The sequence below is a fragment of the Parus major genome, chromosome 2 (assembly GCF_001522545.3).
Source record: "Parus major isolate Abel chromosome 2, Parus_major1.1, whole genome shotgun sequence".
NCBI lineage: Eukaryota > Metazoa > Chordata > Aves > Passeriformes > Paridae > Parus > Parus major.
The window spans coordinates 16,694,515-16,706,766 of NC_031769.1; the positions used below are offsets into that span (position 1 = coordinate 16,694,515).

Consider the following 12,252-nt stretch of genomic DNA (forward strand, 5'->3'; position numbering starts at 1 on the left):
AAAAAATATTTCTGATGCTTAAATGAAATTTCTTGTGTTTCAGTTTGTGCCTCTTGGGCTTTCCATCCTTTCATAAGGCTGAGAAAGGGCTGTCTCTCTCTTCTTTTTCACTGGGTACTTACATATAAAATGCCCCTGAAGCCTTTTCTTCTTCAAGCTGAACAGTACCAGCTCACTCAGTCTTTGTGTGCCAGATGCTCCTGTGAGGCCCCTCACTAGGTTTGCTTCAGTGCACCCATGTCTCCTGTGCTGAGGAGCCCAGAAGTGGACATAGCCCTCTTGATGGCACCAGGCTGGGTAAAAAGCAAGGATCACTTCCCTCAACCTGCTGGCAAAACTTCCTCTCACTGACCAGGAGGCTGTTGGCTTTCTCTGCCACAAGCACACGTTGTTGACTCAAACTGGTGTATCAATACACAGGAGTATATCAATAGTGACTGACCTGCAATCAGACACAGCCTTCTACAAGACTGCTGAGCTGGTTAAACACTATTTCCCCCTCAGAAATCCATGCTGACTACTCCCAATCACATTCCTCCTCTTCATGTGTTCCAGAAGGGGTTTTCACAATGATTTGTTCCATCATCTTCCCAGGGACTGAGGTGAGACTGATCAGCCTGTAGGTTCTTGGGAGACATATCAAGTACTTTGGATTTTACAACATCCTATGTCACAACATACACTTTTCCATTCAGCAGCAAAGACCTTGGAAAAGAACTTAAAGATCATTGAGTCCCAGCCATTAACCAAGCACTGACAAAGTCAGCATTAAAACTTGCCCCTAAGTGCCACATCTTTTAAATAACTCCAGGGACAGTTACTCAGCCCCAGGAGCCTGTTCCAATGCTTGACAATCCTTTCAGTGAAGTGAGTTTTCCTAATATCCACTGTAAAATTCCTTCGGGACAACTTGAAGACATTTCCTCTTGTCCTATCACCTGTCCTCTGTCTCTTGGGAGAAGAGACCAACCCCAACCTCATCCCAATCTCCTTTTGTGTAGTTGTAAAGAGCAGTAAAGTCTCCCCTGAGCCTCCTTTTCTCCAGACTAAACAATCCCAGCTCCCTCAGAGAACTTGTGCTCCAGGCCCTTCACCAGCTCCACTGCCCTTCCCTGGACTTGCTCCAGCCCCTTGAATATCTTTCCTGCAGTGAGGGGTCCAAAACTGAACAGAGGAATCAAGATACAACCTCACCAGTGATGAGTACAGAGGAATGATCACTTCCCTAGTCCTGTGGGCCACTTTTTTTTTTAATTTTATTTTTATTATTTTATATTTGATGATACAAGATACTCATGATCACAGTCATGTTCAGACAGTGTCTCCATATTCCTCCCAGGGCACCTGGCCCCACTTCCACCTGCAGCTTCAATTTATGCTTAAGTTTTGTCAGGATCTCCCTGTTAAGCCATGCAAGCTTGAAAAGATTTTCGTAATACTTCTTCCACAAGCACTATAAAATTATTTAATTTCCAACTAAATCCATGTTCCTTTTGCTTCTCTTGTACTAAAACTTTTCTTACAAGAGTGCTTGTCTTTCACAAAACCCAGTCTTCATGAACTGAATGCAAACTTTTTTACCTACACACTCTTCTCCCATCTGCAGCTTTTCTGTAGCACAACCTGAACTTTTGATATGGTTAAGTTGTTCTGGTTTTCCTTTTTCTCAGAGCTTTGTGAGTTTCTGGGGTGAAAATCTACAGCAAGAAGAAACAGGACAGTGCAGAAGCAGGAACAGGAAAGCAATATCTCCTAACAATTACAAGCTGCCATATGATTTCAACTGTTTTTCTCCATGGTGCAATTACTACTCTTTTTTCACCAGACCTCTGCAATACATGTTTCATAGTAACATCACAGATCTGAAGTAGTACCAGGGTCTGAAACTACTTGAGGACACAGTGCTTTCAAAAGCAAAGTTTCTTTAAGCGTATGTGTGGCATTTAAAAGAAGTGTCATGATGGTACGAGACTCCCACTGCGTTCATTTCAGATCCTTTGCCATTTTAAAACATCATCTCAGACTTGTACCCCACTGCTATTACACAGAGTACACCAATATGTACACGATATATTTCTGAAATTCATCTGTGATTAATACAGTTGCTGGCACAGCCTGTTTAGCCACCCACATTTTCAGTTATTTTTGATTCAGCATTCGGAAAATGGAACATATGGAAGAGCACATCCTCCTAGAACGTATATGGACCAACTCCCTGTGTTATATTTATCGAACTAATTGGGAATAATTGCAGTGTTGCTATCTTGGTGGAAGCAATCAAGACAAATATCAAGGGTGTAAGAGTAGACTCAGCTTGTCAGCGTAACACATTCATCCACACTGGCAATGCTGCCTGGCTGAACCCCAGCCACAGCCATAAGTTAATAACAATATTACTGGTAATTGTGGACCATCTGGCAGGTAAGTATATTTCGTTAATCTCCTTGTAACAATAGATATCTGTTTCCTGTCACAAATTTACAGTCCTTACACACACAAAAGAGATAGCTAAGGATTGCATGGCCATGTTAAACATGCAGTTAAGAAAGAATTAGTTAAATTATACATAAGAAAATCATTGAAGAATGATGTCATCAAGGATTTTCTGTCAGGCCAGAGGTTTGATTTAAGAAGCTTTAATGTCTGTCCGTATTTCCAGTACTACTGTTTGTTGGCATGCTGCTTGCCTTGAAATCTGTGCCAAAAATTGATTTAAGCTTATTTTCCCAACCTACTAGCTATCTTGATAGTTTCAGTAGTTATAATATTTCATTGTAACAACATGTTGTAAAACCTATTTACAGAATAATTTTTTTTCCTGTACTGTTACATCATAAAAAAAAGGAGCATGTTCTTTTTCTCCTAGTCAGCTTAAGCCAGAACTGTACAAAATAATAGTCTGCCAACATGTAAATGGTGATAAACAGTATCCTTGTGCTCTAGCTCTTCAAAAGCTTTTTTGGCACAGAGGTCATCACAGCTCAGCTAAACACACAGCTTGTCTTCTAAGTTTGTACACTTACTTCTGCCCGTAAGCATTGTGAGCACCCATAATTAAGGTATAAGGCATGGCTATCACACACTGAAGTGGGCACCATTCCCCACATCTAAACAGCTGTTCAGATTCTTGCTGTCATATTCATCCAGCCCTCCACACTGTCCTTCACAAGTCCTCTTTACCACAAAACAAGGAGCTAAGAAAAACAAGTTCTCTACACCATCAGAAATCTGCAAATGCCCACTCCCCTGGACAAACACATGCTGTATTTAGCACAGCCAATGTTTTCAGGGCAGATGCCTTTTCTGACCACTCATTTTGGAGATTGCCACTTTCAAGAATATTAATCTTCAAATACTGCATATTACCTGACACCTGAGGCTCCTCCAGTGTACCATCAACTGAACACCCAAAAATAATCCTGGTGTCAAATTCACAAATGAATTCCAGCCGTAAGTCTGGCTGACAAACAGCAGCTTCTGCAGGTTCAGCTTGCTTTTTAAAGTTAAAATTTAGGATTCTGCATCACTTGGACATTGTTGAAATCATTACTGTGCATAACCAGCCAGATTAACAAAAGCTACTGAGACATGACACATGATTTTAACCCGGTCAGAGTTACCGCCAATTCCTTACTAACAGGACAGACAACACTAATTCCTCAGCCCTAGCATGACTGCTGCTTTTCAGCACACATTTTCATAAGAGAACCAGCTTTCACTAAAAAGAAAATTAACTGAAGAGTAACATATAGCAGTGTGGGCACATAAATTAGGGTTTACCTGCAAAGAAAATACCTCTAGGCCATCTGAAACAGTACTACAAGAGCAGAATATTTAAAGCTGAATTCTCTATTGTCTGAAGAATTATTTCCAATTTAAATCTGCCTTCGGATTTATGGCATGCAGTGCTGCCTCCCTGGGGATTCCCCTGCAGTTTAGTCAGTCTCTTAGATACTCTGAGGGGCAGGGATGGTTTGGGTTTTTTTTTTTGCTTGAGGATGCTCAAGTTGCTGCTAGCATCTTAACTCTGCCACAGAGCATCACCTTGTATAGGAATGCCAGGTGTCAGTGATGGTAGAGTACCACTTACATTAGATTAGCACTATGAAAAGAGTTCTTGGAGCCAAATTCAGGTTACTTTTTTTTTTTTTTTTAGTGCTTCCATTACCATCCATGGGGTCAAAGAAGCAGGTGAAAAGAAAGGGTCCCAAAGAACTGAGCACAGTAGAAGAAAATATGTTAGGAACACAAAGAGCTTTTGAAATAGAAGAATCCTACACAGGAGGGATGGTCTCAGCCTAACTATACCAAATCCTGTGACACTGAAGATTTATTTAAAGATAACAAGGTCATTTTAAAACTCAAAAGTAAGTGGAAGCCAACCTCAAAAAAAAAAAGGAAATTGAAAGGCATAAACCTGGGCAAGGAGGAACATACAAATTACAAGAATGTAAGACAAAACCAAGATATTTTTAGAAACAGCATGTTAAAAGGATAGGCTCTACTAATTAAAAACATTTCAAATACCTCAGAAAGTGGAAGGCTGAAGTAGAATCTCTAACATAATACTCAAGATGCAAAAATTGCTTGGAGTAAAGACATCTTTTGACAAAAATGAGTTATTTTCATCACTCTTGAATGAATCAATGAAACAAAAGCGGGGAAGTTAACAAGCTAGACTTCACCACTGACTTTTCTGCACCTCACAAATAAGCAGCCAGTGGCAAAGTCTGCAAGCGATAAAAATGTTTAATATAACCCACAATTAAACCCCCCTGACACAGAAAAAATGCAATAAAACACTTTGGAAAGTATTAATTCAAGAATCTAGGATCTCACAATGAATTTAAATTTATGAAGTGAATTTAAAACCAGAAAATTATGGAACCCATAATAGATGGATATTATGGAATATATAAATATATTATAGAATGCAATGCCAAACTGCATTGCAGAAGACAGAAGTGTGTTAAAACATAGATGAGAATCATGGAGTAATACGTACTTAGTATCCAGTCATTCAGATAAAGTCTGAAAAAAAACTATTTTTTATTGCTTACCATTGATAAATTGGATATAACCCGGATAGGAATACTTGACATTTTCCCTTCAACATCTGCCAGAAGCTGCTTTTGGAGCAAAGGCTATGGAAACCTTTTATTTGACCTAACACAGCAGTACATTTTTTCTTACCTTTAGGAAGATTTCCATCTCAGCCCACACTCACAAATAGAATAGATAACAGTCCTGGAGCTGAATCTCAGTAAGGACTGCTACATGTCCATTCCCTTCAAAAGAGCTTTGATAACCTCCTGTGCTGGAAGTCTAGCCCAAGTGGGATGAGGATGGAGAACAAAGGAGCTGGAAAGAGAAGTTTGACACAAAAAAAATATAGCTCCTTTTATTGCAACTGAGCATGTGCTACGTAACTGTGGACATGAATGCAGTATGTGTTTCAATTCTCTCATGGCCACATTTAACTTCTTTTTCAAAGACCCACTTCTGTTTCTCCAGTACTGAAGAAAGCTGAATCATGGTTCTAAAAGAGAAATCCCTATTTATTGTTCCTTTCCTATGTTTTTTCAACATCCAGTTTTCTATCCATATCCATGACCTCATATGAAAAATGCTGTCAGAGACATAATTGATTGCCTAGAGAATACTTAAAATATCCTGAGGGTTTCCACAAATAGACAGTATAATAAGAGGCTTCTTTGTTTTACTTCTTTTCAAGAATACAAATGCAAGAATTTCAGAAATTCTAGGAAATAAATTATTCCTTTTCATTTTTGAAACCTGTTCTAAATCCACACACACTTTCAATCATGTTAAGGGCCAGGACACCTGATAAAAAAAGTCAACCTCAACATTTTAAAATATTTTCTGTACTATACAACTAATGTCACATCACAATGGCACAAAATTAAAAAGTCTCCTTAAACAATTAGAATTAATTTTCTCTTATCTCAGTACTCAGACTAAAGAGAGATTGTGGAAAACTAAAAAAGGGGGCTAAAGGAAGAAATTAAACCATGTCTAAAAGAAAAAATTACCCACTTTTAAAATTCCTTTTTTCATGTCTATATTTGTTCGGGTTTTTTTTACCAAGTAATTTAATAGCTGTGAAATATTTAGCAGAATAATGAATCATACATATAATCCCTATGAAATTACTTATTTGTCACAAATACTTCTACCTGCATGGTTTAATCTGCCTTTAGTAATGTTTCCTTAACTGAGGGTCCCATCACAGTCTAACACTGGAGTGGTCCAAGTAACTGCTAATGGTACAGTGGAAATCACTACATTACACTGCCTTTAGGGAAGAAACAGCTCCATTTAACTGTGCAGTAAAGATTATCTTTGCATCAAGGGCTATCTTTCCAATAACTGAGAGAAGTAGCAAACCTCTGGAAGACAGAAAATATGAAGATGTAGCACAATCTGGCCAAACTTCAGAATGAAGTTACCTGTAAATGATCCAGAACAAGACTCCATTCAAAATAAAATAAAATTTAAAAACGGAATGCAGAGCAAACAAACCCCAAACAGCCACCCCAACTTATTCAGCTTGCTGATTGAGTACTTCTCTGCTGAAACAGACATTATTCCAATGGATGCTCCCCAAAAACCTTAAGAAAAGGTAGCAAATGCTGGATTTGCTGAAAAACTTGCTGGAATATGGTGGGAGGGGAAAAGAAAGCCAGTGCTTCATATCCTGAAGACAATCTGACCTCCACAATGAGAAATCATGCGAGGCCAATGACCAGTTCTCGAAATGCAGACATATTACAACACAGTGTTAAAGAAAATGAGAACAGCACACAAGGGAACATCTTGAACCACAAAAGCAGCAACTCATTCATCAGAGTTTGGGGATAATTGATGTCATTGCACAAGGCTGGAACAGTGCACATGAATCTGACTAACCATGTTCAGGAAATACTGGAACAGGACTTCAGAAGAGGGACCATGGCAACAGGGAGCTTATGATAGAGACTAAAGAAAGCCAGTCTGTGTAGTCTAGTAAACAATGGTGGAGAAGGGGCCACTGCCTATAAATAAGTCAGGGCAGTAAACACCAGCTAAGAGTGCTAAGTCAGATAGAAGACAGTTCTGGACTAAAATAAATGCATGAGAACTGCCGGCAAATAAATTCAGATCAGAAATCAGGAGAAGTTATCCAACCCTTAGGTCCAGCATGCCAATGAATTGAAGAGTCAAAAGGGAAATTCACCTGCTTGAAGATGGAGATTTGTCAACTGATGACATTAAGTGCACCTGTGACAGCAGAAGACTGACTCAGTGACCCAGGAGGACTTTCTTTTAACTAGTGTTTTCCTATTAGCTGACTATTTAGTCATCGTTCTTCTAGATGAAGAAGTGATCTTTCCCACTTGTCTCCTGGACTGCTAAAGCAATGAAGACCTCCCATTTCTTCTCCAGGCACCAAGAAAATACTTTTAGAAAAGGAATCGTATTTACAACATGCAACTTCTCACACTTTTCCACTTTCTCAGTAGGGCTGCCAAGAGGACCCTTGGGTCGTCATGTGCCATAAAATATGGTTCATTCTGACCATGTGATAGGCAGTACAGAGGAGGGGCACAGAAGATTTGTGACATGCTACTGTGCTCTACCCCCTGCAGCATTACAGTACTAGAGTGATTAGGCACATTAGGTGGTAAATTTCAGCTGCAAACAGCATCAGTTTAAACAGGAGGGATGGTCAACATCAAGTGTGATTACTTCAAGTCTGTGTGGATCCTGATTTCTGCACCTTATAAGCAGGTAGTAGCAATGTTCTCTCCATGCATTTTGGGTGGAAAGACCAGCAAATGCAGACCACAAAAAACTTCAGCACTGCTAAGAAGCTGCAGACAGCCAGCACTGCTAGTTTAGCACTGTACCGGGCTAATGTGGCCCCATGGGCCTGAACAGTTTCTGGTACATTTATCAGCACAATCAAGTTGCCTTTGGTTTCTCCACTTCATCTCAGTATTTGTCTCCAGTGTTAGCCATGGCTAGACAACTTAACCACATTATCTCCTTTGCCTTCATTTGGGGCAGTTTGGCAGTAATCTCTTGGGAAGGGGAGAGGTGAAACTGAAGACAGATGAACTGCAAGACCTGTCCTGTAACACTCACATCCTCAGCCAAAAGCACTGTAACTCTTCACAATGTTAAGAACAAAGCTTGCTGCTTTTTGCTGCACTTTCAGAACGTGACTGACAACAGCACTGCAGTAGCAGCATGCACTGAACACAGGCAGTAGTAATTATCAGCATTGTCTTCCTTAAACTCTTTCCATTGCTATCCTACATGAACAAGCCCATCTGTTACTGCCACAGAAGAGATACCAAGAAGGAGCAATGGCTTTTCCTTCTGTAATGTGAAGGAACTCATGTTTGTGGATATAGCATGCTCCTGAATGTATCTGTCCCCCAACAGTATCTCACCCTATTGTACCATGCCTTAAACCTAATGTGAGCAAAGAAAGCACACAAACTGTTAGAATGTTCAAGTGGCATGCACTAAATTATCATTAATGATATCATGCCAGACTACTAAATGGGAGGAGCATGGTAACCGATTCATTAAGATGTTTCTAACAGATGGTTCAAAGATACACTTTTGGGAGAACCAACATAGCTGTCCCAAAAGATGGAGGTTGAAAAACATTGTTTTTCCATATGGGCCTCAAATAAGAATTTAAATTCAAAATATTGTGTCACTCAAAGACTGATGGTGAGGGGAAGCAAAGCTTACTTCAAGAGACATCTTACAGTAATTCATACTAATTTTCCAGTGACCACACTGGATTTAAAATTTTTCTATTATGTGTTCATGCTTTAAACCATTTTTTCTCTTAAAAATTCACATTGAGGCTATGTACCTATTAAGCATTGAAAACACTGTGTAAATACTGAGACAAACTACAAGTCTTGGAAGAATATTTTGTGTATACTATTTTCTATGTATCTGAGAAGTTACTTTCTCAATATTCCAAGTAATAATCTTATATTCTAGCCCATCTTTCATCTAGGATACCTCAAATCAGGAACACAAGCTAACTCCTTTAGCTTGCCAGAATGTGTATATATTTATAATCTCACTTCTTCCACCTGCTTCTTTAATAGTTTGGAAAGACATAACCCACTTTTCAGAAATGCTTACAAACTCATCTCTGTTGATACAACAAATCTTTGTTAGTTTCATCCTAATTATTCAGTATAACAGCAACACAACACTTTGAACTTGCACAGCGCACTCCATCCCAAGATCTTCTAAATAAGCAGTGGTTCTCCAAGCTTAGATGAGCTCAGTGAAAGCCCTTTGAAGTATCAGAGTTATAACAGGCTATTCTGTCTTCAACGGAAGTGACCCCTACATGGCAAAAAGAGGCTGGGAAGATGAGGCAGGGAATGCAGTGCTCTGTACTGCATCCAGGAGGACATCTACTGGTTGCCATGGTTGGCTAGGGCTATGCCAAAACAGCCCTGGTGAGCTCTGAACACCAAAGCTGCCACAGCAGAAACCTACACCACTAAGATGCTTCCGGGCATCACACAATCTTGGCAGAGGCACAGAGCAGGGATCGGAGCTTTAGACTCTTTTGCTTAAAAAATGGGTTTATTTCCTCTTCAATTAAGTCAATCTTGAAGCTCCTTTAAGTTTTATACCAAAATTCATATTCTCAGAGCTAGTTTGTGGCTGCCACCACACCTCCAGCCTAGTGGTTCTGCAAAATCTATCCCCAAGAGACCATCAGCCTACATTAACTTACATCCACATCCCAAAGTTCATCAAATGTTGAACACTGCATTTCAATGATCCCTGATAAGCTTCCTGACTTCTCTGAACTCCCTAGGGTCCACAAGAGCTCTACAGTAAACCTATTCCTGGGTTTTGGTCTCAAGAGGAATTCACCAACAAACAGCCTACGGATGAGCTCATTTTACTTTAACTCTACCATCCCCGTAGGTGTGAAAATTTCAGGGCAAAAGATAATTCAACAGAGAAATAAGCAGCCATTATCCATTCAATAAATTTCAAGTTTTTTCAAGGATTAATGACTGCACTTTTTATATCTCTGTATGCTCTCTGTATCTTTAATCGCACTGTATTTCAGAGTGAGCCAAGAGAAACAGCATTTGCAGACACTATTGCCTTGTCACCTAGGTGTGGCAAAATGTTCCTACCAATCTTTACCTACTACTAATTCACTGCACAAAATAAATCCTGTGCTCCTCTCTCATCCTGAGAAATGCCAGCTGCTTCTGGGCAGTGGGCATTCCCCACTGAACAAAGCTCCCTGTGAACCCCTCGCAGGAGTGGCAGTAGAAAAACTGGCATCTCACACTCTACAGGTTGCTCTCCTCTTTGAGGGAATCTCTTTGGTGTCAAAATACAAAGACACAAGAAAGAGCCTTTTTCTGTCTTCCTCTGTTAGTTGCAGTTCAGTGGCAAAGTATATAAAAGCAACAAAAAATAAGCAAACCTTTACATACGCTAGGTATCAAATATCAAGGTGATGATGTCAAAGGAAAGCTTTCCTCCTGCCAGTTCAGGTTACAGCCACATGAGCTATGACACAATTGCAGTCACCCACACTTATTTACCTACTGTACTGACCACTGACCAGGCTCGAGCACCCCACGGCAGATGTGCTCTGGAGACCAGAAACAGCAGTTTACCGGCACAACAATGGTATTTCCCAGCAGGTTAAAAGCACAGCTGAGCTCCAGCTAGTTTCAACTTCACAGTACGGTAAGAAGTAACACCTCAGTGAGCATTTTCCTCTTGCAGATGCAGATAAACTTCAACTGGCAACTGCTGCTCTCCTCGCCACAAGCACGCCAGGAACGTAAGCCACATGCACGCCTGCTCCAGTGGGAGCAGGTAAAGCAAACGCTGTCTTACAGACGGAGACGACAGCGATTCTCTTACGGAGCAACAGCTCCCGAAGGCACAGCTCAACAGGAAGGCCTGAGGTTGCTCTGCGGTGTGACTGAGCGGCAGGGGTTGATCAGGTCACCCAGAGACCCGAATGCCCTTCCCTAGGAGGGGGCAGAACCAATCCCCCATCCTGCTTCCCCCCTCCCCTTCTTGACAGAAAGCAAGCAGAACACTCCTCTTACCTGAACTCGGGCAGGAGGTTTGGCCGCAGCCCATAGAAAGCCGCCGAGAGAGTCACTAGCCAGCCGGGTTTGTAATTCCCATTCTCACACTCCAGGTATGGTGAGGACCACCTGATGTGGTTCTTATCAGCAGTGAAGCTCTCTCGCCTCTTCCAACTGTTCTCCAAAGTTTTGGGGCCCGTGTTTAAGACCTTCCTGTGCAGATGCGGCCTCCACTTGCGCTTCAAGCTGTGGAACCACTCTGTTTCCACAGAGGCGTTGGCCAGGCGGTGAGCCGTGGAGGACAAGTCCTGCAGGAGGACCTGGCTCTCGTGCCTGCTGGCCTGGAGGAACACCTGGGGAGTGGAGGAGAAAGGCTCCGTGCTGAAAGTGATAGCGGCCCTGGAGATGTTGGGGTCCTCCTCCAGCAGGCTCCTGATCAAGGCGCGGTACCACTCCAGGTCCTCCTGCAAGTTCTGCTCCCGCGACTTATTGCTCTGGAGGATCATGTTGAGTAAGTTGGTGGCGTGGGTGAGGGTGCCCAGGGCGCCGTGCAGAGAGGGGTGCGAGGTGAAGCGCGACTTGCCGGCGAGGCTGGCCAGCTCGTACCGCCCGGAGCAGTTGGCTCGCCGCAACTCCCGGGAGTCGCCCGTGTAGAGGAACGAGGCCACGTCCTGGGGCACCTCCTCGGCGAGCCGCTGCGCCAAGATGGTGCTCTCTGTAGAGCGGCTCCGCGGGGCCGGCAGAGGCTCCCGGCTCTTGATGTGGTTGTAAATAGGCTGCTTCCCTCCGAGCGCCCGCTCCCGGCCGCGCACTGCCTGCCCTTGGTCGGCGGCAGCCCCCAGCCCGCGTTGGGCGAGGAGCAAGAGAAGAAGGAGCCGGAGCAAAGCCATGTCCCCCGGTGTTGCCGGCCGCGCCGGCACGGCGAGGCGGCTGAAGATGGGCTCCGCGCAGGCGGCCGCGGCGAAGGGGTGCGAACGCGCAGAGGCGGCCGAGCGGCAGCGGGGCGGAACGCGACCCCCGGCCCGCGAGTCACCTGTGGCGGTGCCGCCCGCAACCTCCCCAGCGCGGGGCTCCGCACAGCCCCACCGCCAGCGCGGAGCGGCGCGCAGCCCCTCCGGCGACAGCAGAG

The 12,252-nt window shown here is 42.8% G+C and overlaps 1 protein-coding gene across 1 annotated transcript in view; it reads right to left on the minus strand.

Annotated features, from left to right (window-relative positions):
• The window catches only part of GPR158 (G protein-coupled receptor 158), a 185,074-nt gene extending 173,061 nt beyond the window's left edge, over positions 1-12,013 (minus strand). Inside the window, exon 1 of the mRNA XM_015620039.1 lies at positions 11,142-12,013. Coding sequence (XP_015475525.1) covers positions 11,142-12,013 — 872 coding nt within the window. The remainder of the gene's footprint in view (positions 1-11,141) is intronic.
• Positions 12,014-12,252: the final 239 nt, after the last annotated feature.